This window comes from Mizuhopecten yessoensis, unplaced genomic scaffold, assembly GCF_002113885.1.
Source record: "Mizuhopecten yessoensis strain PY_sf001 unplaced genomic scaffold, ASM211388v2 scaffold716357, whole genome shotgun sequence".
Lineage (NCBI taxonomy): Eukaryota > Metazoa > Mollusca > Bivalvia > Pectinida > Pectinidae > Mizuhopecten > Mizuhopecten yessoensis.
The window spans coordinates 44803-72139 of record NW_018480076.1 but is presented as its reverse complement, the minus strand read 5'-3'; the positions used below and the strand labels follow the sequence as shown (position 1 = coordinate 72139).

At 37.9% G+C, this 27337-nt stretch overlaps 1 protein-coding gene across 1 annotated transcript; it reads left to right on the top strand.

The window, feature by feature from the left end:
- The first annotated feature begins 1933 nt into the window (after positions 1 to 1933).
- Positions 1934 to 26824, top strand: LOC110443678 (degenerin deg-1-like). Its single transcript, XM_021488046.1, has 13 exons — positions 1934 to 2063; positions 7568 to 7957; positions 8598 to 8758; positions 9480 to 9560; positions 10196 to 10287; positions 12114 to 12277; positions 12481 to 12570; positions 19436 to 19559; positions 19828 to 19903; positions 20482 to 20539; positions 21154 to 21239; positions 21458 to 21533; positions 24002 to 26824. Exons 2-13 carry the CDS (start codon positions 7577 to 7579, stop codon positions 24440 to 24442), a joined length of 1830 nt encoding a protein of 609 aa, XP_021343721.1. The 5' UTR covers positions 1934 to 2063; positions 7568 to 7576; the 3' UTR covers positions 24443 to 26824.
- The last annotated feature ends 513 nt before the right edge of the window (positions 26825 to 27337 follow it).

Sequence of the window (27337 nt, the reverse complement as noted above, 5' to 3'; positions counted from 1 at the left end):
TTGTCATTTGACTAAATAGCCCCTTTAAACTGATGACGTAATTTGACAAGGTGCACCTTGGTAACTAATGCATGAAAATTGATGACACCTTTTATGATATGGCTGACACAGCTTATATTGATACTCAGAAGATGACTATTCTTTAATATAAAGTATTTTTTTAAATCTTTTTATTGTATGTGGCGTAAGGGCGTAGAAACGTTGAAATACACCTTCTATACGATTCATCAGTTTGGAAATATTTCATATCAAAGTTTTACTTTCTACACAAACAAGGTACTAAATAAAAATGTCGCAACGTTTCAACACCGACTGGTCCCTTTGTTAAGCTTTGATACGTACACTGAATGTGTAGAAAGTAAAATTTTGATAATATCGTTGAAGGATACGTATATACACATCCATTTAAAAGTAAACATTAAAAAGATCACTTGAATACCATCGTTGTAAGAACCTGCTTTGCGCTTCATTGCACTCAGACCTACCTTCAATTTGCCTAACTAAAGTTCTGAAATCGTGTATTCTGAACCTGCTGATGTTGTCACACTTATTTAATTATTGATATATTTTTTAGTCTGTTATTGACTAAAACTGATGCGGGGCTATTGATTTAGTATTACTGAGGCAGTTTTGACGAATAACTTGTCTCGTTAAACAGACACGCGTGATGATATTGACTTATATTTATTAATGTGAAGATTACAGCATTGATTACTTTTGCCAATGAAATATGATTATCAAATATAGACATACCAGAAATATTAAGACACAAAGGATACACACACACAATCGCACGAGCCTATAACTAGATCTACACACAACGCATGCAAGGGAACTTGCATGCACACACGAATATGTATCAAGCGTTACCTTTGTCCTGATATATAACGTAATGTTCGAAAAGCGCCATCTGATTACTTTATATATGATAAAGATGTTATGTTCCTTTATCAACACATACATTGAATATGTATTATATAATGTGCGTGTGCAATGACTTGTATTATTCTATGTAAACAAACCTCTTTTTAAAGCTCAACTGTACTACGTACAAACCATCATTGGTAATTGGCTACGCATGTATTCTATTTTAGGTTTAAACATGACACGAATCTCAGTGTGACTCAAAAAATATTTATGTTTCCGCCTACCTGGTTCATCGGGGAATATAGGTTAACTTTAATAACCTAATCCTAAAGTAAGGATAAAAGGAATTTTTAGTCACTGTATATGATCGTTTTATAAACGAGTGTGTGTCACCCTCGACAGTGGGGCTCTTACAGGGGCGATATGGTTAAATCCTTAAAAATCGGTTCTTCTTTTACGAGCAATTAAGTTCGGATAGTCCTTTGGTCATAGGGAATCAACCTTGTATAAGATGAGTTAGGCCTTCTGAGAGTAGAGGATCGGATCCCACTAGGGGAAATGCAGGTAAATCTTTAAAATCTATCTACTTGAGTACGTGATGATTTTATCTTTATTTAGTCTGGAGTATCTTGTGGCCAACGGAGGACCCAACTGGGGAGGGGGGAGGGGGATTACTAAATGTTGGTTGAAAGGATATCTGAACAAACACAATGGTATATAAATAAAAAGTATGGCTACTTACCGTGGGAAGTTAGACCAGCCCCATATACAGAGATACATTCAAGGACTCTCATTACAAAAGCTTTGTCTGGTCTCAGTATAAAGCTACTGTACTTGTTTGATATACAAAGACTATGATATATTTAAAATGTAAAAAAAACACATACTCGATGAGCTATTTAAAGGCCATGAATCTTTTGTTTCTGTGCTTCCGATCACGATATGAAGTACGTCTGAATGCGAGAGTAACTCACACAATGTCATAGGAAAGGTGTGTCCTTCTAGATACGTTTAGTGACAGCCTCATTTGTATGAGTTCAACTGGCACGGTTTACTGGCGTCTCATTGTACCGTACATACAGTGTGCAGTCATCGTCGTTCACATGTCGTCACGGCATGGAGTTCATAACATCCACATGTAAGTGATAGAAACACATGATTGACGATAACACAACAAACACGTCATTCTTACAAGGGTGAGTATTTACCGATTAATACTCAATGTCAATTATGTGTCTCTAATTTATTTACTGTTCAACTCGATTTCGTTTTCTTGATAAATATTACATTTCATTCTTAATGAATGCTTGTGAATAATAGACATGTACAAGGCGAAATATTTACAGCTTATATCAGTGTGTGAGAAGGTAAATAATAATATCCTGATATAGCCTTCTAAACATGTACACAAACCTATGTGCACAGTAACGGTGTTAACAGTTATGACTCCGTACAGGTGGGGTTGTCTTATTAATCATCAATGACGCGATAATGGTTTGTCTGCTTTTGTTTTGTTTTGTTTTTATGTCAGTTTTTGTCTTTCTTTTGTTTACAAACCAGTTTTAAAACGTATCTCAGTTTCTGCTTAAAATAGAACATCCTAAGCCAGAATAGTAACCGATACGACATGTATCACTCCAGTAAGAGAATCAGTATTGGGAGTAAGGTTATGACCCAAATCGACGACGTTATGTGGCGAATATAATTACACAGGTGTCGTGATGTAGAGCTAACCCTATACGGTATGTAAACCGGGACATACACAAGCGATTTTACTTACTTTTACAACATGCTCATAGGACAAAGAAATGAGACCTGCTATTTGTCAAAGTGTAGTCTGAACAGAGGTATTCTTTTGAGTTCAAATATAAATATAGCGTTTTACATGCCAGGCACATCAAGACCCGTATTCATGAAACTCAAACATGGAATTTGTGTTCCGTTATATATGAATTAGACAAATCAATATTCACTGATCGTTTGACATGATTTAAGCGAGGTATGTACAAGAAAGTTAGTTTTAGCACAGAACCCAAGCTTGAGCATGATAACGGTTTCACGAATACGGGCCCAAAGTTGTTTTGCTGTTGTTTACTATTATATTAGCAAAATGCAAATGTTACTACATCTGATCACGATTGTATTTCTAGACTGCATGATGTAGAAAGCGTATAAAGTTATTGCTATTACAAACGTCATCCAAGTTTTAAAAAATGTAATCTGCGATACAAGAAAGATGCAAGTAGCACACGAACAGGTGATTACATCTTTAAAAAAATAGTTATAGATACAGTATGCTAAAACTAATTACACTGCATCATATAAAGCTCTAACGTTCTTCAAGGGCTCGTCAGTGATACTTCAGGCTAAATTGTTGGACAACCAAATTGTCTAAACTACTGTTTAACAGTCAAAAAAACTCTATTTTTTAAATTCATAACTGAACGGGTTTTACGCACCGTAAAACCCATTGATTTATGAATTTAAAAAATAGAGGAGTACTAGTTAATTTCAAATCAAATAATTTGTAAAGTGTGTATATGATGAACCTTGCCACTCCTCAAATTTCCCGTATTTGTTCTGTTGTACATATTACTTCATTCCTGTAGCTAGCGTTGACAAGTTGATTATTAAGCAGGTAACAAATTTTCATAAGTGTCATGAAACTTGTTTTTGTTTCCTTTTCTGTTCTATAAAATGTATCATTTGTATTTCGATGTATTGTCAAACAAAATTTGAATAAAACAAAGTTTAAACCAACTGTGGCAACAATCGAGATCACAGCAAACTTTTGGGACTAAAAACTCCCCGAGGAGAGTCGACCATCTTGTATCTTGAAAGATGAACATTACACACACAGGTGATTGTACACTTAGAATTTGGTAATAGATACCGTATGCCAAAATTGGAGTAACATTACCACAGCTCAAATGAGTATACATTATTATGCAAATATTGATAATTTTCTTCTAAACATATGATAAAATGTTACAGATGCTACAGTAATTAGTAATTTTTGTGGTTCAACAAGCTCCCAAAATGACGGTATTGGCACTCTTGATTACCATCCCATTACGAGTCATATTTACAGACACAACTAAATATGAGAACACAGACATGCATTTTGGATATATTTTATCTTGATTCAAGTTATTGAAAGAATGCACAGTAACTTTAATCTAGTCTTTAATAAGACATTAAGGTTGGCTATCCTAGTAAGAATAGTCCATCGACATTATAACAGGTTTTTTTCAACCAAACTTACCGTTACAAAATGACAGATTATCTTATGTTCGTACCTAGGACAGGCGACACTTAATTGCCCTGTCCTAGCTGTGAAGAGGCATTCCGGACTGAACTTAGATGGTTGCAACCATGAAAAAAACACACATATCATAGTTAAGTGCTGGTTACATATTGTTATAGTATCTTACTTACGACACTTCTAGTCGTGTAACTTAGATAAATATGTTAACTTCATATAACCTGTCCGTATAACGTGTGTATATCAAACTACTTTATGTTATACAATGCCACATTATCTGAGTTCATTTATAAATCTAGCATTTATACAAAAAATATTTCCTAATATTTGTAAAAAAAACGCATATACATGTAGCATTCATTTTTGAAACAAGAGGAAAAGGGGCATGCTAGGATATATACTGATCTCGGTTGTAACTGTTGTATCTGCTAAAGAAAAGAAGACTAGAAAAACACGTTTTTATCATTTTAAAACTAATTTCATTATTTTAGACAATAATTGTTTAGATGAATGGAGTGATGAAATCAATATTGAAAGTATGTCTGGTGTATAACATTTGAATAACAAATGAAAATAACATATTAGAAAACTAGAATAATTTTACAGTTGCTCAACAGACGCCCTGAATTTTCTATAAGTTATATTAAAGACCGTTTTCAAAGTGACTCTTTACCGCTCAGTCAGTCAGTCACATTCCACTTAGGTCAAGCCTAGAGTCATAAATGCTTTTCAGAATGTTATTATTTATCCCCAGCTGCTAAACATTTACCGTTGTATATCCATACTGAGGTCACAGTGACACAAACAGCCGGAAAGTTATGAAAAAATAGCAACATTACCAGCTTAAAATATGTTGCGCATTATGCATAGACAATACAAATGCCATATTAGTTGGCCCTTCTCCAATAAAATGTTGACAAAATTAACTGTCCTCATCAATGATGTTCAAGTAGAAAATCTGAAGCATAAAATACATCATCACAGTTGTCATAATAGATCATTGCTTGACCATGGAAATAAATATATCGTCTACAAACGTATTCGGCTCTTGTAATCAACGTTTTCTTTTCTCCACTGTCATACATTTAGGGAAGTACCTCTCGGAATATCAGAGGGCAGATTGATATACTACTGAAACTACTTGTAAGTGTTTTCCTTTTACACATTCTAATAAAAACAACTATAATTAGGTCGTTGGTATGTAGATTTATTCACAATATAGCTCCTGGTCTTTTATGGGGATTTTTATACTAAGGGTAAACGACATGAAATGATTGATAACAACATACACAAATCTATTTTGTCTGTTGTCTTAAAAGAAATGTGACGAACAGGTTATTAGTTCTTTTTAATGACTTCAATGAATGCTATATCAATTTTAAAACAGGCTATATATATAATCATTATAAAAACACACATGACGTTTATCATTCCCGGGTTAGATTATGAACATTGATAAAATTAGCACAGTTTGAACTGTAAAGAGAGGACTATATTCAACATGGTCAATCTAGGTCATTAATACAAGTTCTGGAATGGGATAAAAGTTCAAACAGCTCAAATGTTTAGGGGGAATAACTTAAGCTCCCCAAAATAACTATGCTATTCAATGAACTTTCACACACTAAGTTACATACATAATAAATGAGGCCTACGGTTTTGTCAGAGGTCAATTCATGTTCGATGTCTGTCGATCAGATTTTTTATTGAACATATCACGGTCTGTTAAACACATGTCATGCCCAGTATATCCAGGTCTACCAAGCACATATAACAAAATCAGCGAATTTAGGGGGAAGTTTGCATTCACTTACAAGTATATTTCTCAGTAAGTGTTGTTTCAGGGGAAAAAACCCCAAGATATAACAGTATATCACCTTAAATATGAATTTATGTATGTCAAGTTTTAAAATTGAGCCTCATTTATCTACAGTCTCGAGTAGTCTCAGGAGCACAAATACAAGTGTAAGAACATATGAATAAAATAATTTTCGACTCGTGGTTATATGCGTGCGAAAAATCTATATATGCTTCTTGACTGGTGGAGATATGAGAATGATAAGAGGAATTACGAGTACGATCAACTGGAATGCTATTATGACAATTTGGAATATATCCGTTTGATAAAATAGGAGTATGCCGACGAATAGTGAAAATATACCTTTGACAAGTGAAAAATACTATAAGATGCCGTCTAGTGTATGAATGAACAATGTGACGGTGTATTACCTGTTTGTGAAGTAGGGGACGTCTCGGCACCAACGGTTATCTGATGTGAATTATATCTTTTCCGTAACCTAGGGAACGTCTCGGTAATTAATGTTTTAGAATGCTGACACTTGGTTCTTCATTGGGAATATTTACTATAACAATAATGTAATGACAACCACTACGAATATTAAAAACATTATATACTGATAATTGTTTTGACGTTTAACACAGTGACCGGGCTGAATATATTGATCGGAAACACCTAGACATCAGACAACAATTACTTGTATTGGTGTAAAATCAAGCACGTATCCTTTAGCAAAGTCAACACGGTCACACCGCTTAAACAATCGATTTGATTGAACGACCTTCAATGTTTACATAACGCAGAAATCGTTATGAAAATAGATTTTTCCTGACCAACCCATCAGGTTGTTTTTCAGGTGGATAGTAAATTGTACGTCAAATAAAGTTATACTCTTTGCTAATGGATTGAAGTATGATGCATGCTATCATTAATATACCGTAGTTGTGATATGACATAGAACGTCGTCAATAACCGGGAACGATAGCCATTAGCGTAAAACACATTATAGAAGGTCATATATTACCTGGATCGATAGCGTAAACTGATGATAAACACGCTACGTAAATGTAGCCTACATGAATAGGCAGAATGATGTTGTAGTAGGTTCTAAAGAAGGCATTTACGATTTATGTAAAGTTACTATACACTAGAAACAAACAATGTTTGGTACGATATGATAGAGCACGGGTATTATACAATAAAAACAAACAATGTTTGGTACGATATGATATAACACGGGTATTATACAATAAAAACAAATATGTTTTGCACGATATAGTATCACACTCTAACTGATGTTAGATTAGAATCTATTGTTTATTGATTAGAATGTTTGGTACGATGTAGTATGTCGGAGGTATTATACAGTAAAATCAAATTATGTTTGGTACGATATAACGCTGGTGTTATACAGTAGAAACAAATAATGTTTGGTACGATATATTATTACACTAGTAGTATACAGTAAACACAAAATGTGTTTTGTACTACGTATATTTAACACAGATACGCTATGTTACAATGTGATATGATATTGGTTTTATACTGCAGAAACAATAACATCGATAATTTATGGTTCGATGTATGTATTGCAGCTATAAGAATGTGCACAGCTAACATTGATTTTGTTCTTACAGGTGAAGAGAATGAACATGGACGGAAGCAATGCGTCCCTGGATTCGACAGGGAAACGGAAGTCGTTCCGACGATTGTGTGAAAGATTCTCGGAAAAGACTTCTCTTCAGGGAATAGGGTACATAAACAGTGCCAGACTTCTTGGTGCCAAAATCGTGTGGGTGATTCTGTTACTCGGAGCCATAGGAGGAATGATCTTCCATCTATACTTTCTTTTTGATCAGTTCTTCGCATGGCCAGTGCTCACTAAACTGTCACTAGGTTTCAGTAACCTAGAAATGCCTGCCATCACTATCTGTAACAGCAATGCACTGAAGAGGTCAGGACTTAGTCTTATGGATAACAGGCTGCAGCAGTTTGTGACTCAGATAGACCAAGCTATTACACCTAACGTAAGTAAACGTATATTTCTGATCTCGAATGTTCAAAGCAACATAACCGTCGTTAAAATTATTTTTGAAATATTCAATAATTTACAAGTTCACAATTTCTGTTTCCTGTTTTGAATCTCAATAAATACAGTTCTAGTTTCGAACTGTAACTTTTAAACATTTACCTTATTTGTCATTTATTTATTTATTAATTTATTATTTTAAAATATATTTAATTATTTATCTATATATCTATTTAAATCTATTTGTTTATATTTATTAATTGATTCATTTTTCAGTTACTCTTTATTTATATACCCATTTATTCATTCATCATTTTTTAATCATTTAGTCAGGTTCTCGGGGAGATAATATGATTTGAAGAAATTGACGCCGTTTCTTCATTGTCTTGTATACTATACAACTATATGTATGTTTCGATTTTGTCAGCATTAAGTTGTTAACAACCATCCTATCAACTTTCTGCATATTTCCCACTTACAAAAACCTTTCATGTACAATCTCTCATTTCTACTTAATCTTGGAACAGTCGCACAAGTAGAACACTTCCATGCGTTATACCTGATATTTCATGAAGTTTTTATGACACATTTGCCCTTTCTAGTTAGTCGCTGTGAAAAACTTTTTTTCTTTCTTACAGAACGGTCGAAGAAAAAAACGATTTTCAGGTGGAATCACGGGAGTGAATTCAAGTGGATACGAAGAGTCAATCGACCTACCATCTAATAGCAACAAACCACCTAAAAATAAATTAAAACAAATAAGTTCAATTTTTCAGAGTCTCTACATGGATAACACGAGGTAAGGAATGTGTTCTGAAGAAATTCGTTGTACTACTGTCACAAACACAAAATAACGGACTTAATGTTCCTCAATACAACAATGATCTATCCCTCTTTGTAAAATGAAGTGGTATTTGAGTTTAAGTGACAGGTTAAAAGTTCACAAAAAAATAACCAAATAAAGTTCACAAACAAAGTACAAACAAAGTTCAAAAACAAAGTTCACAAAGTACACAAGCAATGTACACAAACAAAACAAAGTTCGCAAACAAAGGACACGATCAAAGAACACAAACAAAGTTCACACACAAAGTTCACAAACAAAGTACACGATCAAAAAACACAAACAAAGTTCACAAACAAAGTACACACACAAAGTACACAAACAAAGTTCACAAACGAATTATGCAAACAAAGTACGCAAACAAAGTACACAAAAAACTCTCTTGTTTGCAAGACGTCTTAAAATGCCAGGCTTATTTGGGTTGGATTTGTATCAACCGAAGGCGACAATGAGGCATTCTTTTTTCAATAACCAGGTTATTTTGCAGTTTTTACGTTTTAAAATTTATTTCATACACAGATGACGTAAAATTTTGCAGAGATATTATTATTCCTTGATTTTATATACATGGCATATTTTAAACTGAGAGTTTTAATATGACATTATATTATGCTAATTGGGGTTTTGGATATATTTAATATATCAATATCAATATGCCTTTTTTTTCCAATTTTAGATCAAAACGATTCCAGTCTGGACACCTCCTTTCCGACATGCTGCTTTCCTGTGCATTTGACGGTCGAGATTGTTCCTCCTCGTGAGTTTGCATTATGGCACATTTCTTTTGACTATAAAGAAAGGTTGTAAAATATCAAAGTAATGCCGCCAAATTACGCTTGTAAAATGTGTATCAGTGAATATGAAAGAAAATTATTGCTTTGGATACAATATATTCCGCTTGTCTTGCGGACTCGATTGACAGCAATCATCTTGTTAATTAAGTTTATTCCCTTCTTGCAGTTGCAGTATAACATATTTCTATGCTACAACTGCAAAGATATAATTGCTACTTTTAAAGCGCGGATCTGATGCCGACTTTAGAGTGTTACCTTACTGAAATTCCATGCCGAAGGCAAGCAACCGGTATCCCGCCCGGTCCCATTTTACTGACAACGAGTAAATAAGTTGTTGCCAGTTCCCTAATGCTGAATATTAAAAAGGGAATAGAAACTACTACTTAAACGAACGGTATGTCCAGGACGGGGGACACAACCTGTTGCGTTGTATTTGCTGTATTTGTCGTTTATTCACTGTAGTATTACATCATATAATTACGACAGCAAAAGACGACTTATCAATGTTTCCCATCTGACCCTATGTTCGATTTTGTTGTGTTAATTATAATTTACATTGATAACGATTTTTATTGTCTGTGTTTGTATCTCATTTCAGGAACTTCACACGGTACCAAACTGCCGAATATGGCAACTGCTTCACACTCGAGGCCGAAAACTTCGTTGCCACTAGTCCTGGTCCAGAATACGGTTAGGGTCACACCGGACACAACTGAGTTTAAAACAATTTAAGGCTGTTCATATGTCAGCCACTGACATATTAAAAACAAACACATTCCTTACGTTAACAGATTCGGAGATTAACAGTTGTAACATTATCATTACCTGATAACATGTCTAGTTTGTCGCAATAATACATATATATCAACTTGTTTCATTGCAAAATTTGTCGTTGTCTCATGTCATTGATTTTTTTCATGTCACAACACAAAATGACTATTTTGTCACATAATAACATAAATATCTATTTATACTCATAAAAACATCTAGCTTTATCACGTGGTCATAAGTATAAACCAGTTGTTGTTAAATCACAAAAAATCCGTCTAACTTGTCAAATCATCACAAAAACGTCTAACTTGTCAAATCATCACAAAACGTCGAACTTGTTACATTACTGCAGTAACGTCTAACTTGTTACATCACCAAAGAAACGTCTATCTTGTTACATCACCACAGAAACGTCTAACTTGTTACATCACCACAAAAACGTCTAACTTGTTATATCACCACAGAGACGTAACTTGTTACATCACCACAGAAACGTCTCACTTGTTACATGACCAAAGAAACGTCTAACTTGTTACATCACCAAAGAAACGTCTAACTTGTCACATCACCACAGAAACACATTACTTGTTACATCACCACAGACACGTTTAACCTGTCATATCACCACAGAAACGTCTTACTTGTCATATCATCACAGAAACGTCTAACTTGTTACATCACCTCAGAAACGTCTAGCTTGTCAGTTCATCACAGAATCGCCTTACTTGTCACATCACCACAGAAACGCCTTATTTGTCATATCATCACAGAAACGCCTAACTTGGTGGATCATCACAGAAACGCCTAACTTGGTGCATCATCAAAGAAACGCCTGACTTGGTGCATCATCAAAGAAACGCCTGACTTGGTGCATCACAACAGAAACGTGTAACTTGTCACATCATCAACAAATCGCCTAACTTGGTGCACCATCACAGAAACGCCTGACTTGGTGCATCACCACAGACACGTGCAACTTGTCACATCATCAAAAAAACGCCTAACTTGGTGCACCATCACGGAAACGCCTGACTTGGTGCATCATCACAGAAAAGTCTAACTTGTCATATCATCACAGAAACGCCTTACTTGTCACATCATCAAAGAAACGCCTAACTTGTCACATCACCACAGAAAAGTCTTACTTAATGCATAATCACAGAAAAGTCTAACTTGTTATCGCAGTAGTTATTTTATGTGGTATATTAGCTCGTTTTAGATGGAAACTTTTCTAGGAGAAATTTGCTACGTGTTACTGCTGTTAGCTTAAAAAAACCATCATGATATATTTATTACATAATTACCATATTATTCAGTGAATACATGCATTTAATATTTTGCGCATAAACGCATGAAATATTACCCATTGTGATGTTTTCGAATGATAATTAAATGTCGTTAAAAGGCACAAAAGAAACAATAAATATGAAACCAAGATGGCGGAATTTTGGACTAAAGGAAATATCTGGAAAAGCTTTTGCTTCATCATATTTACAAACAGTTTTTATTATGTTATAAAATTATCTTAAATTCGCTTCAATTTCCATATGAGATTCATGAAACTCGTCAATTAGTTCAATTTTCAAGAAACGAAACAATCAAAAAGTAAAAAAATAAAAAACAAAAATAAATAAACAAATAAAGGATAAAAAAGAACTATCTAAGACTTGTTTCATTAATCTCATCAAAATGGATTTTTTTAAAGGATCTATGTTTATTTACGCTATGGTGTGTGATGTTTACAGGTCTGTCTGTGATCCTGTATATGCAGAATGAGGAATATATACATGGAATAACACAGGGTTACGGCGCAAGGATCACCGTTCACCAGAAAGACACAATTCCCTTTCCTGCAGATAACGGCTTTTACGCATCTACATCTTTTGAAACATCAATCGGTCTAAAATTGGTAGGTTCTGTTCATTTTGTATTATAATCATTTTGCCGATCACAATATTGTCATCCAAATGCAATACATTCGTATATGAATTGAATCAATATCTATACTATACTAATAATGTTATTGATGAAAAGAAATCGTTTCTAAATCTATTGTTAAAACAGTCATTTACTATCTTAAACACGATGGTATGATATCATATTTTAATTTAGGTGGATATAACTCGTCAACCAACTCCCTACGGGAAATGTAATTTAGGTGCGGATTTCAAGGCAATGTACAACCAGACTTACAACCGACAGGTAAAATATTGTCTTCTATGTACTCACAGGTGGGTGTAGATGTTTTTCAAAGGAGAAGTAGGGTGGGTAAGGGGTGTGTTTGCAACAAACACAAACAGCATGAATAGAAGTGGAATAAGGATGAGGAGAGCATACAGGGCTGAAGTTTGATAATGATGGTATGAATTAAAGTAAGATGTGGAATCTCTACAGAGAACTGCCTGTGTTACACTCCCTATGTGTTCCTATGGACAGGCAAAGCAGGACACAGCCCATATCCTATAGGGGTAGAGACTCCGGCCTTAGAAGGTAGACCAAGGCAAATGCGAGAGCCCCTCCAGGGAAAGTTATATAGGTCTGTAGATGATAAACAGAGGACAATTTAAAGAAAACACATATGTTAGGTGGGAAAAAATGAGGTTAAGACACTTAGGAGAAGAGTGGCAATGAATAGAAATGAGAGAGGAAGGATACTGTACAATAGACATAGGTAAAATGGCATTGGAAGCAGAATGAGACTGGTTTAGAAACACATGTTATTTAGATGGAGAGTGGTGTCAGAAGTAGGGTCGGTCGTGGATACAGCAAATTTAATAAGGATGGAAGTGACACTTCAGCGAGAACACTTAATACAACAGACATTAAGAGAGTGGGAGTGGAGCTAGGGCGGGGAGGGGTATTACAAATACAAAGAGGATAGAGTGGAACCAAGAAAGGAAAAGGGGCTCTAACAGACATAAGGAGAGTGGGAGTGGAACTAGGCCGGGGAGGGGTATTACAAATAGAAAGAGCATAGAGTGGAACAAAGCCGGGAAAGTGGGTTTAACAGACAAAAGGAGAGTGGGAGTGGAGCTAGGCCGGGGAGGGGAATTACAAATAGAAAGAGGATAGAGTGGAACAAAGCCGGGAAAGGGGTATAATAGAAAGAGGATAGAGTGGAACAAAGCGAGGAAAGGGGGTTTAACAGACATAAAGAGAGTGGGAGTGGAGCTAGGCCGGGGAAGGGGATTACAAATAGAAAGAGGATAGAGTGGAACAAAGCCGGGAAAGGGGGTTTAACAGACAAAAGGAGAGTGGGAGTGGAGCTAGGCCGGGGAAGGGTATTACAAATAGAAAGAGGATAGAGTGGAACTAGGCCGGGGAGGGGAATTACAAATAGAAAGAGGATAGAGTGGAACAAAGCCGGGAAAGGGGGTACACTAGTAACAGACATAAGGGGGGAGGGGTATTACAAATACAAAGAGGATAGAGTGGAACCAAGCCAGGAAAGGGGGTGTAACAGACATAAGGAGAGTGGGAGTGGAGCTAGGCCGGGGAGGGGAATTACAAATAGAAAGAGGATAGAGTGGAACAAAGCCGGGCAAGGGGGTTTAACAGACAAAAGGAGAGTGGGAGTGAAGCTAGGCCGGGGAAGGGTATTACAAATAGAAAGAGGATAGAGTGGAACCAAGCCGGGAAAGGGGGTATAACAGACATAAGAAGAGTGGGAGTGGAGCTAGGCCGGGGAGGGGTATTGCAAATAGAAAGAGGATAGAGTGGAACAAAGCCGGGAAAGGGGGTACACTAGGAACAGACATAAGGAGAGTGGGAGTGGAGCTAGGCCGGGGAGGGGTATTGCAAATAGAAAGAGGATAGAGTGGAACAAAGCCGGGAAAGGGGGTACACTAGTAACAGACATAAGGAGAGTGGGAGTGGAGCTAGGCTGGGGAGGGGTATTACAAATACAAAGAGGATAGAGTGGAACCAAGCCAGGAAAGGGGGTATAACAGACATAAGCAGAGTGGGAGTGGAGCTAGGGCGGGGAGGGGTATTACAAATTGAAAAAGGATAGAGTGGAACCAAGCCAGGAAAGGGGGTTTAACAGACATATGCAGAGTGGGAGTGGAGCTAGGGCGGGGAGGGGTATTACAAATAGAAAGAGGATAGAGTGGAACAAAGCCGGGAAAGGGGCTCTAACAGACATAAGGAGAGTGGGAGTGGAGCTAGGCCAGGGAGGGGTATTACAAATAGAAAGAGGATAGAGTGGAACCAAGCCAGGAAAGGGGGTATAACAGACATAAGGAGAGTGGGAGTGGAGCTAGGCCGGGAGGGGTATTACAAATAGAAAGAGGATAGAGTGGAACAAAGCCGGGAAAGGGGCTCTAACAGACATAAGGAGAGTGGGAGTGGGGCTAGGCCGGGGAGGGGTATTACAAATTCAAAGAGGATAAAGTGGAACAAAGCCGGGAAATGGGCTCTAACAGACATAAGGAGAGTGGGAGTGGAACTAGGCCGGGGAGGGGTATTACAAATAGAAAGAGGATAGAGTGGAACAAAGCCGGGAAAGGGGATACACTAGTAACAGACATAAGGAGAGTGGGAGAGGAGCTAGGCCGGGAGGAGTATTACAAATAGAAAGGGGATAGAGTGGAACAAAGCCGGGAAAGGGGTATAACAGACATAAGGAGAGTAGGAGTGGAGCTAGGCCGGGAGGGGTATTACAAATAGAAAGAGGATAGAGTGGAACCAAGCTAGGAAAGGGGGTTTAACAGACATAAGCAGATTTGGAGTGGAGCTAGGGCGGGGCGGGGTATTACAAATAGAAAGAGGATAGAGTGGAACAAAGCCGGGAAAGGGGATACACTAGTAACAGACATAAGGAGAGGGGGAGAGGAGCTAGGCCGGGAGGAGTATTACAAATAGAAAGGGGATAGAGTGGAACAAAGCCGGGAAAGGGCCTCTAACAGACATAAGGAGAGTGGGAGTGGAGCTAGGTCGGGGAGGGGTATTACAAATAGAAAGAGGATAGAGTGGAACCAAGCTAGGAAAGGGGGTTTAACAGACATAAGCAGATTTGGAGTGGAGCTAGGGCGGGGAGGGGTATTACAAATAGAAAGAGGATAGAGTGGAACAAAGCCGGGAAAGGGGGTTTAACAGACATTAGGAGAGTGGGAGTGGAGCTAGGCCAGGGAGGGGTATTACAAATAGAAAGAGGAGAGAGTGGAACAAAGCCGGGAAAAAGGGTACACTAGTAACAGACATAAGGGGAGTGGGAGTGGAGGTAGGCCGGGGAGGGGCATTACAAATAGAAAGAGGATAGAGTGGAACAAAGCCGCGAAAGGGGGTACACTAGTAACAGACATAAGTAGAGTAGGAGTGGAGCTAGGCCGGGGAGGGTATTACAAATAGAAAGAGGATAGATTGGAACCAAGCCAGGAAAGGGGGTATAACAGGCATAAGGAGAGGGGGAGTGCAGCTAGGCCGGGAGGGGTATTACAAATAGAAAGGGGCTAGAGTGGAACAAAGCCGGGAAAGGGCGTTTAACAGACATAAGGAGAGTAGGAAAGGGGGTTTAACAGACATAAGGAGAGTGGTAGTGGAGCTAGGCCGGGGAGGGGTATTCCAAATAGAAAGAGGATAGAGTGGAACAAAGTCAGGAAAGGGGGTACACTAGTAACAGACATAAGTAGAGTAGGAGTGGAGCTAGGCCGGGAGGGGGATTACAAATAGAAAGAGGATAGAGAGGAACAAAGCCAGGGAAGGGGGAACACTAGTAACAGACATAAGGAGAGTGGGAGTGGAACTAGGCCGGGAGGGGGATTACAAATAGAAAGAGGATAGAGGGGAACCAAGCTAGGAAAGGGGGTTTAACAGACATAAGCAGATTGGGAGTGGAGCTAAGCCGGGGAGGGTAATACAAAAAGAAAGAGGATAGAGTGGAACAAAGCCAGGAAAGGGGTACACTAGTAACAGACATAAGGAATAGAAAGAGGATAGAGTGGAACAAAGCCGCGAAAGGGGGTACACTAGTAACAGACATAAGGAATAGAAAGAGGATAGAGTGGAACAAAGCGGGGAAAGGGGGTGTAACAGACAAAAGGAGAGTGGGAGTGGAACTAGGCCGGGGAGGGGTATTACAAAAAGAAAGGGGGAGGGGTATTACAAATAGAAAGAGGAGAGAGTGGAACAAAGCCGGGAAAAAGGGTACACTAGAGAGTGGAACAAAGCCGGGAAAGGGGGTTTAACAGACAAAAGGAGAGTGGGAGTGGAGCTAGGCTGGGGAGGGGTATTACAAATACAAAGAGGATAGAGTGGAACCAAGCCAGGAAAGGGGGTCTAACAGACATAAGGAGAGTGGGAGAGGAGCTAGGCCGGGAGGAGTATTACAAATAGAAAGGGGATAGAGTGGAACCAAGCTAGGAAAGGGGGGTTAACAGACATAAGCAGATTTGGAGTGGAGCTAGGGCGGGGGGGGGTATTACAAATAGAAAGAGGATAGAGGGGAACAAAGCCGGGAAAGGGGCTCTAACAGACATAAGGAGAGGGGGAGTGGGGCTAGGCCGGGGAGGGGTATTACAAAACGAAAGAGGATAAAGTGGAACAAAGCCGGGAAAGGGGGTACACTAGAAACAGACATAAGGAGAGTGGGAGTGGAGTGGAACTAGGCCGGGGAGGGGTATTACAAAAAGAAAGGGGGAGGGGTATTACAAATAGAAAGAGGAGAGAGTGGAACAAAGCCGGGAAAAAGGGTACACTAGAGAGTGGAACAAAGCCGGGAAAGGGGGTAAACTAGTAACAGACATAAGGAGAGTAGGAGAGGAGCTAAGCCGGGGAGGGTATTACAAAAAGAAAGAGGATATAGTGGAACAAAGCCAGGAAAGGGGGACACTAGTAACAGACATAAGGAGAGTGGGAGTGGAACTAGGCCGGGGAGGGGTATTACAAAAAGAAAGAGGATAGAGAGGAACAAAGCCAGGGAAGGGGGAACACTAGTAACAGACATAAGGAGAGAGGGAGTGGAGCTAGGCCGGGGAGGGGTATTCCAAATAGAAAGAGGATAGAGTGGAACAAAGCCAGGAAAGGGGTACACTAGTAACAGACATAAGTAGAGTAAGGGTGGAGCTAGGCCGGGAGGGGTATTACAAATAGAAACAGGATAGAGTGGAACAAAGCCGGAAACGGGGGTATAACAGACATAAGGAGAGTGGGAGTGGAGCTATGCCGGGAGGGGTATTACAAATAGAAAGGGGATAGAGTGGAACAAAGCCAGGAAAGGGGGTACACTAGTAACAGACATAAGGAGAGTAGGAGTTGAGCTAGGCCGGGGAGGGTATTACAAAAAGAAAGAGGATAGAGTGGAACAAAGCCGCGAAAGGGGGTACACTAGTAACAGACATAAGGAGAGTGGGAGTGGAGCTAGGCCGGGGAGGGGTATTACAAATAGAAAAAAGGATAGAGTGGGAGTGGAGCTAGGCCGGGGAGGGGGATTACAAATAGAAAAAAGGATAGAGTGGGAGTGGAGCTAGGCCGGGGAGGGGTATTACAAATAGAAAAAAGGATAGAGTGGAACAAAGCCGGGAAAGGGGGTTTAACAGACATAAGGAGAGTGGGAGGGGAGCTAGGGCGGGGAGGGGTATTACAAATAGAAAAAAGGATAGAGAGGAACAAAGCCGGGAAAGGGGGTTTAACAGACATAAGGAGAGTGGGAGGGGAGCTAGGCCGGGGAGGGGTATTACAAATAGAAAAAAGGATAGAGAGGAACAAAGCCGGGAAAGGGGGTTTAACACACATAAGGAGAGTGGGAGTGGAGCTAGGCCGGGAGGGGGATTACAAATAGAAAGAGGATAGAGTGGAACCAAGCCAGGAAAGGGGCTCTAACAGACATAAGGAGAGTGGGAGTGCAGCTAGGCCGGGAGGGGTATTACAAATAGAAAGAGGATAGAGTGGAACAAAGCCAGGAAAGGGGTTCTAACAGACATAAGGAGAGTGGGAGTGGAGCTAAAGCGGGAGGTGTATTACAATTAGAAAGAGGATAGAGTGGAACAAAGCCGGGAAAGGGGGTATAACAGCCATAAGGAGAGTGGGAGTGCAGCTAGGCCGGGAGGGGTCTTACAAATAGAAAGAGGATAGGGAGGAACCAAGCCAGGATAGGGGGTATAGCAGACATAAGGAGAGTGGGAGTGGAGCTAGGCCGGGGAGGGGATTACAAATAGAAAGAGGAGAGAGTGGAACGAAGCCGGGAAAAAGGGTACACTAGTAACAGACATAAGGAGAGTAGGAGTGGAGCTAGGCCGGGGAGGGTATTACAAATAGAAAGAGGAGAGAGTGGAACAAAGCCGGGAAAAAGGGTACACTAGTAACAGACATAAGGAGAGTGAGAGAGGAGCTAGGCCGGGAGGGGTATTACAAATAGAAAGAGGATAGAGTGGAACAAAGCCAGTAAAGGGGGTACACTAGTAACAGACATAAGGAGAGTGAGAGAGGAGCTAGGCCGGGAGGGGTATTACAAATAGAAAGAGGATAGAGTGGAACAAAGCCAGTAAAGGGGGTACACTAGTAACAGACATAAGGAGAGTGGTGGAGGAACAAAAGTGGTGAGGGTAAGTACAACTGATGCAAGGAGATTTGAAGTGGAACGAAGACGTGAAGGGTGGATTCAACAGACACAAGGAATATGAGAAAAAAACAATCGACGGGAGGGATGGGCACAACAGAAACAAGAAGGTTCGGAATAAGGGTGGTATAAAGTATGCATATCGCAAGTTCTTCTTACTTACCGTGAAAACGTGATCCGTAATGTCAGTGTATTCTACGCCTATTAACGTATGCAAAATGATCACGTTAGCAATCTTATCTTTCAAGTAGTTAAATATATTTATTTCATTCTAGAATTGAAGTAGATGTTCCTTAGACAAAAATTGCTTTAGTTGAAATTTTCATCAAAAAGCATAGAGACCCAAAAACGAAATACAATTGACGTTAGCTACATAAAAATCACAACTTCAGTATGCAAGTATAAAAGTAAGGCTTAAGTCAACATTGCGTTCAGGATAAATAAACCGAAAGAAACGTAGGTTCGTGTATAGTTTGTTCTAAAATACACAAGTCTATTTCACTTCTATTTCAGTCTTGCCTTGTGATTTGTGAACAAAATGCTATCCTTTCCGCGTGTTCTTGCTTTTCCGAGGACAAAGATGAGCTGTTCGTAATCGCCAATTTGTTAGATAATCGTCCCTGCAGAACTGTCGAAGGTAACGTATCTCAATATATTGTATAATAATGATTACTCACCTGAGTATTTTCTGATATTCAGTCAACAGTAATATATCGTCACCATTATCAAATAATTGATTTAATCAATTTAATTAATATCCTTTATACTGTTATCGTTGTCACTAATCCCTGCATTTTTGAAGATGGACACACATAATAATACATTATTTATGTTTAACATATATAGACAGCAACTAGTTTTCTTTGTATTATTGCTTGTTCTTTTTTCCATTATCTGAATTTCAGAAAAGACTTGTCAAGCAACTGTGGAAGAAGAATATGCTCAGAAAGCAATTTCGTGCTCGTGTGATGAACCCTGTGGGTGAGTTGTTAACTATATCCTCAGAACAAACCTAGTGGGGTATACATGTATCATCTTATCTATGTGTCTGCTAGTTCGTTGAGGTAAACTTCTTCTGACCATTCCTACTTACTTTATAAGCCGCCTTCACCAAAAGTGTATATGCATCATTGGTACATCATGTAGTTTTGCACCTGATATTCTAATTCGGTTCCGACATTTTCCTTAGAGTTATTGACCTTGTTCATTCCCTATTCCGACTTATTTTCAAAACTAGGTGATCAACTATCATGAAATGTTATGTGAATGACACATAGAGGTACACTTTATAATACAAAAAGCAAACAGCCCCCCCCCCCCCATGTTTTGGGTCTAAGACAGCCTCTATGACTCCTTGTTTGCTGGGACAAAAATGTTTATAACTTGCATTCTATCGGGCAGGTATTGTAAAGTAAATGCCTGTAATGTATATTGGCTTTGAGGGCTTTGAAAGAAATAACCAGAAAGTTCAACAACAAAACCAAAACCGAGAGATATAAACATACCCTATGGAGGTTAACGCTAACACACCCTTTCTGCTTTTTTTTACTGCTGTATAGCGAGCAAGTCTTTGTAAAGTCTATCAGCAGTCGTCAATGGCCTTCCGAAGATTACGCCGTAAGTTTTTCGCTTCCAGATAGTTTAGCATATTTACTCAAATTGAATCAGTCTTTCCACTTCGGTTAAGCTTTGAAGAGTGTGAACGGAATATTCAACCGATAGATAAATTATCCAACTCACCAAATCGTTCGACGAGCAGAGAATTACAATATAAATTTCATTAGAAAATAAATCCCCTATGATTATTACAGCCTAAGTGCGCGGCTACTAAACATAAACGCTCGACTTAAACACTATCAAAAGGTTACTAATGTATTGAATATATTTTATTAGAAAATGGCAAAACAAAATTATCTCTATGTATAGTTTTGTTTGAAAATTCTTGGATTTACCGGTACGACCTGCTGATTAAGAGTGAAATGATAGGGATGAATTACAAATCTGTTGAATTCCTCATTCAGTTCAAATTTTAAGAAACTGTTTAGCTGGATATACTCAATTCAATGTTTTAATAGTTATACTTTAATTGAACTGACCTTTCCTTACCGTTCCATACCAAATACCATACCAATGTATTTGTAATTATTTACACTCAATATATAAGTTGCTGTGCCTTCATTTACGTATTTTATAGGTAGCCACAAGCAACTTATATTAAAATTGCATTGCAGGTAGCTCTCGAACAAAGCATCTGCGAAAAGCCTCGGTTAGCGGCCGAGTGTGCGAAGTTGAAAACATTGGACAAACGCCAATTAAGGTGGGTTGTGATGAAATAAAAAAAATAATGTGTCATTTAATTTAAGTGGACAAATAAGTTTATAAAGAATGGAAGTAATTAAATGGAACAAGCTATTGAATGACATATTTACCCTTTCGTAATAAACGGTACTTCAAATGGTACAGATATTGTACAAAAGTTCGTATCTTTGGAATGATACAGTGATACGTACCTAAACTCAAGAGTTTTTATTGCAGTTTAAACTTCCTGAAGCTGGATATATTTTATGAATCACTTAACTATGAAGTGGTGGAAGAAACGCCTGAAATCGAGGTAATAACTTATGATGTTATAAATATCGCTAATTAAATAGTGTGATCATTTAAGGTAATGGTCGAGTAAGACAAACGAAGACCGGACCAATCGTTGCTTGGTGAACACATGGTTTCGTCTCTGGATTAGTGTGCCATGATGTTTTTTCCTTTGTTGGGCGTCTCCTCGATTCCTTATGTTGTCGTTACCATATTATTGCGTCCTCAGTGGTTTGCATAAGTGCCTGGGTTTTATGTAAAACATAATGGGCGGTAACATATATGGTACAGAAAATTGTTTTCCTTTCGGAGCAGCCGATTCTTTTGTTGAGGCTCTTTGGGAGTTCTCTCACTTCAAGTTCATATCAAGGTATTGACCTTGTTTTCCAGCTTATCGTAACTGTTTTTCCTTGTGTATAATATACTCTTACTCTGTCCATCCACACACGAATTTTCAAGACAAATACGTTATTCTTTATCTTTCCATTTTGAACATATCAATATAACGTACATCGTATAGCTAATTCTTTTGCTTTCACTATTTTGCATCTAAGGGTCGATACACTTATGGATAGGTCTATATCGGTACAATTGCTTTTGTCAAAGATGTGTATGCGAGTATGACCAGAACACTACTCACTGAAATTCTGTTCAAATAATGATAGACAGTAACCAGTTGTTAGAGTAAACGAGTGGTTAGGGTTAACCAGTGGTTGTGGTTAGCCAGTGGTTAGAGTTGACCATTGACTATGGTTAACCAGTGGTTAAGGCTAGCCAGTGGTTAGAGTTGACCATTGACTAGAGTTAACCAGTGGTTACAGTTAGTCAGTGGGTAGAGTTAACCATTGACTAGGGTAAAACAATGGTTAAGGTTAGTCAGTGGTTAGAGTTAACTATTGGCTAGGGTTAACCAGTGGTTAGGATTAATTAGTGGTTATAGTTAACCATTGGCTAGGGTAAATCAGTGGTTAGAGTTAGCCATTGGCTAGGGTTAATCAGTTGTTAGAGTTAACCATTGGCTAGGGTAAATCAGTGGTTAGAGTTAGCTAGTGGATAGAGTTCACTAGTGGTTAGGGTTAACCAGCAGTCAAGAGTTAACCAGTGGTTAGAGAAACATTTCAAATCTGAAAATAAGAAAATAAAAAAGTCTTATATAATACAACTGCTATAAACAAAGGAGATTGTTTTATTTTGAGGATTTATTTTGCTTTTAATGTCCTTGCTCCTAAATGGCTACAATTTGATTTTTTCACTAACCACCTTTGAGAAACCGGGGCCTTGAGTCAGTAACAATGGACTTTCCTCTTTCAGAAAGTCCTCCATGCTAAGTGGATCTCGCTCATGCACTTTTTATATTTCTCTCGAATATGTCTAATTTTACTGGCATAGTCGGAAAAGTATCGATAAAGGATAGAATTTATCCCATCATTCAAACAGGGCTTCAGCTTGAAAGACTCAATATTATAACTGAATGGTTGATTTCAAAAATACATTATTTTACATCGGCATACATCTATTTAAAGGTATTATCATCTGAAGTTCTGATACTTGACCCATGTAGGTAAGATCGTATGTCAGCAGGTAGAGAATTAAAGGGAAATATCCATAATACAGATACGGCTTATTCAATACCTTTAACATTTGAAATACGTTTAAGGGACACGATGTCCATGTACGATTCATATGTGTATATAAAGGTAGTTGTAGTACTTTCTTTTCGCTTTGCCAATATTTATAAGCCATCACAAAATAACCGGCTGATAAATTAAGGTAGTGAAAGTAAAGCTTTTCCTCCACAATCTTCGTAATACATTCCGTCACGTTCAGAAAGGTTTGTCGGACTCCTTGAACTAATTTTAGTTATGGTAGACACTGATGAGTCCTAGTTAACATGTATGTGTCGTTATGACAGGACACATATTTATACTATTCTGATACTTAGGATAGAGTCCTGAGAAACAGCAATTCAACCCTATAAGTGACACACAGGTATGTTACTACTGAGTAAAGGAAACTTAATGATCGTGAAAACGCGAGTTGGACAGTGAAAATGGTTTCCGCCAATTTTCTATATCGTAATATGATATACTCTGTTGTTTGTTTGTATAATGTAAAACGTCCTTGTGACAGCTAAGGTCGTCTCTAGCTAGCCCTCCGTCTCCTAGAACCAGGATAACAACAAGTGCCAATATTAGTTTGTTAATGTTTCCGAGGTCTCGTCGATTTCAACACTAGAATAACGGCAAACCATTTTCAAATCACTTTTTTTTGATGTAGCGGCTTGTTATAAAAAATATTTTGAAAAAAACCCATTCGAGCCTATTTGTATATCAACTTATTCACTCAGGTTTCATTTCTGTTTATCACGAGCTTAAATTTGTTTCATGGTAATCAGTGTAATTTTATTTTATTTTTATTATTCATTCTATTTATAGTAATTACTGGATAATTGTTTTCGAACTCACCAGTAGTATATGTATTATCTTTCAGACTGCCCAGTTTGCGTCGGACGTGGGTGGAGCCCTTGGACTGTGGATAGGGCTGTCAATACTCAGTATATTTGAACTGATCCAGCTGTTTGTTGAGTGCTGTGACTACGCCCATCACAGATGTACGAAACGTGATGCGTACAGAGAAAGGCAAAAGGAGGCTTACAGAAGGAATCACAGAGAGCCGGGAAATCCAAAAATGGGATTCGACAAGGACCGTAGGATGGAACAGTATACCAGTGAAAGACCACATGGGGACTCTTCTGATACAGGGTCGAGGCACCATGACCTGGGCAGGAGTTATCCGACATCCGGGGATTATGGCGAAAGGGATAGGAATTATCCAAGGTCGGGGGAGTATGATGACATCGGTAATGGTGGTGAAGGTGGGAGATATGGAAACCCGCAATCAATGTATGTTTACAGGGGTCAACGCTCGTGATGTGAGCCGATATAGCTCAATATAATATTAAAATTACAACTAAGATACTATTGCTTGAATTGTGTTCCCCAGTTAAATTTAAATTTAGATAGTATCTCTACATTTTTGTAGCTGTTAAAATAACGTGCCTTAAGTCTTTCATGTTAAAATATTTTCCCATTGAATTCAATATCAAATTACCTTTTTCAATAAATTTTCCTGACTTTTATGTTCCAATTTTAATGAAAGTAAAATCATCTTGCACTTGTCTTGGCAATATTTATATAATCACCCGTTTCTTAGAGTTTGAAGCATGGTAATCTTATCAGGTTAAACAATTTTACTGCAAACTTTAACATTGTGTCAATACAAATAACGTCGAAAGTGCCTCGTACATTGTTTGTAGTTATAATTATCTCAACATTAAAGACAAAATTAATTAAGACAATATTTTTAATAAAAACGCTCATTAGTTCTCCAGCTGTGTGCAAAACCTGATGAAAATGGGACGAAAAACGAAGAAAAAATATTTATTTTTTAAAAGTTAATAAAAATAAAACCCAATAGGAAAATGACTTAACTTGAATGACTTGTATATATTACTTTACATAAATTGATGTACTATGAATATGAATATGACGTTCAATTTATAGGCATTCCGCACGTGTGTTCATCTAACACGCAATGCTATAGTCATACAATGGCTTGTGGTATGTGTGTTCTCTTAATCACTCATTTTGTACACAAAAAATTATGATAATTTACCGACGAATGAGTATAATATATTTTATTTTCTTGTCTCTCAATGCTATATATTCAAATTGCCTTGGTATCTACGTTATACAAGTTAAATTATGCTCAAGTACATTCAGGTTGAATATCAATTAGCGTTATGGACTGTTGTTATATGGCAGTTCAGTATTAGATATGCCAGGTACATTTTGAATTGAATACTCTATACTTATTTAATGCTTGTAAAGCTAATATTATGAAATGTTTTCCTGAGGTGTGTGATAGACCATTTAATGCCTGAAGCCAAATGCTGAGGGCAGTAGGTTTTGTTTGGTTGGAACAAAGACCATTGAAAAAAGAAATTCTGATTAATGCACACACAAGCATGAAATAAGTGTATCATTACCTAATTTTAGTGAGTTTCTTATCAAAGTCGGAAGCACACATATACCGAGTCCATATTCTTCAAAGTCGCTAGTTACTTAAAAAACAATCAACGTATGTGCGAGTTTTATGGTGGAATATATAACGAGGGTGAGAAAATGCTGGGAAGAATAATTAAAGAAAGCCGCTTGCTGAGTTGATTGTTTTTCCAAAATTTCAAATCCCAAGTTATATAGTCCACCATAGTATACAAACATTTGTTGATTATATCTATTCTACCAAATAAAATGTAACGAAAGTCTTTTTCGTGTCTACCTCACTGCCCACACGCCTTTAATAAGCAATGTGACCTATATAAGTTTATACTTTAAATAAGGTTGTTCTTTTGAGCGCGCTTACATTTGTCACGTGATGCCTTTATGTCTTCATTTCACAACAGGCTGCGCGTTTTTCATCATTTCTGAACGTGTGAGCAGTTGTCCTATTTTGTCTTTCTAACCTAGATATATTTGGGAAGGATTTTGTTTTAAATTTTCGGTCGTCATTTGTTCGCCGTACGGTAAACATTAAGCACTGGCTGACGTCATGCCAGATGTATATTTCGATCAATCAAATCCAGCAAACTATCGACATCGCCCGTCAACACATGAAATCAGCATTTGACAGATTTACAAACACTATTTCAGGTAACCTTCGCGCTAAGTTCAGCTGAACATTCTGACCATGAGCTTGATAGATTTTAAGTAGATCTAGAGGTAAAATATATATTTTCATTTGTCCGCTAGCATATCTTCAAATACATACAAAATTAAAAGCGGGTACTCCCATTCGACAAACGAAACGAGTCGCGGGACTTGCTTGTTGACCGGTACATTGTGGGAAAGGTGGTATGTTGGAAAATAATACACGCGAGCGCATAGCCTATCGTGCAATAATCTATGGTTGTTAATAAATGAAAATACCCAACATTCTGCCGATGCATTGCCACTTTGTAATTGATATTTTCAAAACGTTTATGTCGATGGTGACTACAATGACCGGATGTCATCATCACGCGATATTTCCGGGGCGGACGATAGTTCAGTCTGACCGGACAATAGACTTTGCCCGGTAAGAGTGAAATTGATAGTAGTATTGGAATAGCATTTTATTTTTTTTAAATTTTTTTTTAACATATTTGGGAAACAAATGAAACATAACATCAGGAATTAACTAAATGTGTTCAATGTCCTGTGCTAAACATGTTACTGTCTCTATTGGAATGCAGCTGGTTATATTTGTTTATTATTGAATAAAATGTATTTGAAATATATTTTGATCATTTGTTTTATTCTATCAACTCTAAAATGTGCATCACAAGAATACATGCCTGAAGCAGATTAGTTTGAGCGGAATGCCGCAGAAAGAAATAGACCGAACGGGATAACAGCACAGACTACACTATCAGAACGGGATTAACTCGTACATATATAACAGTGTAAATGAGATAGTGCAGGCTACGCTGCCCGAGGCAGAATAATTAAGATATTACAGTGTAAGATGATAACTTACGTTATGTATTGATCGTTCAGGAGTTATTAACCATTTAGCCACTTGTGTTACAATTTAATACAAACACAAAAACCAGAGAAACGCATACAGGAGCATGCCTTTTTTTAAGGGGTCATACAATGATCTTTAATCCCATCATATATACATTGTTTTTAATTTGGGATTTTTTTACTTATTAAACGTTTTCGTGAATTCCCCAAGTCTTATTAATTGTTATTGTCGACAATCTTTAAAGTTATCTTTTGCATG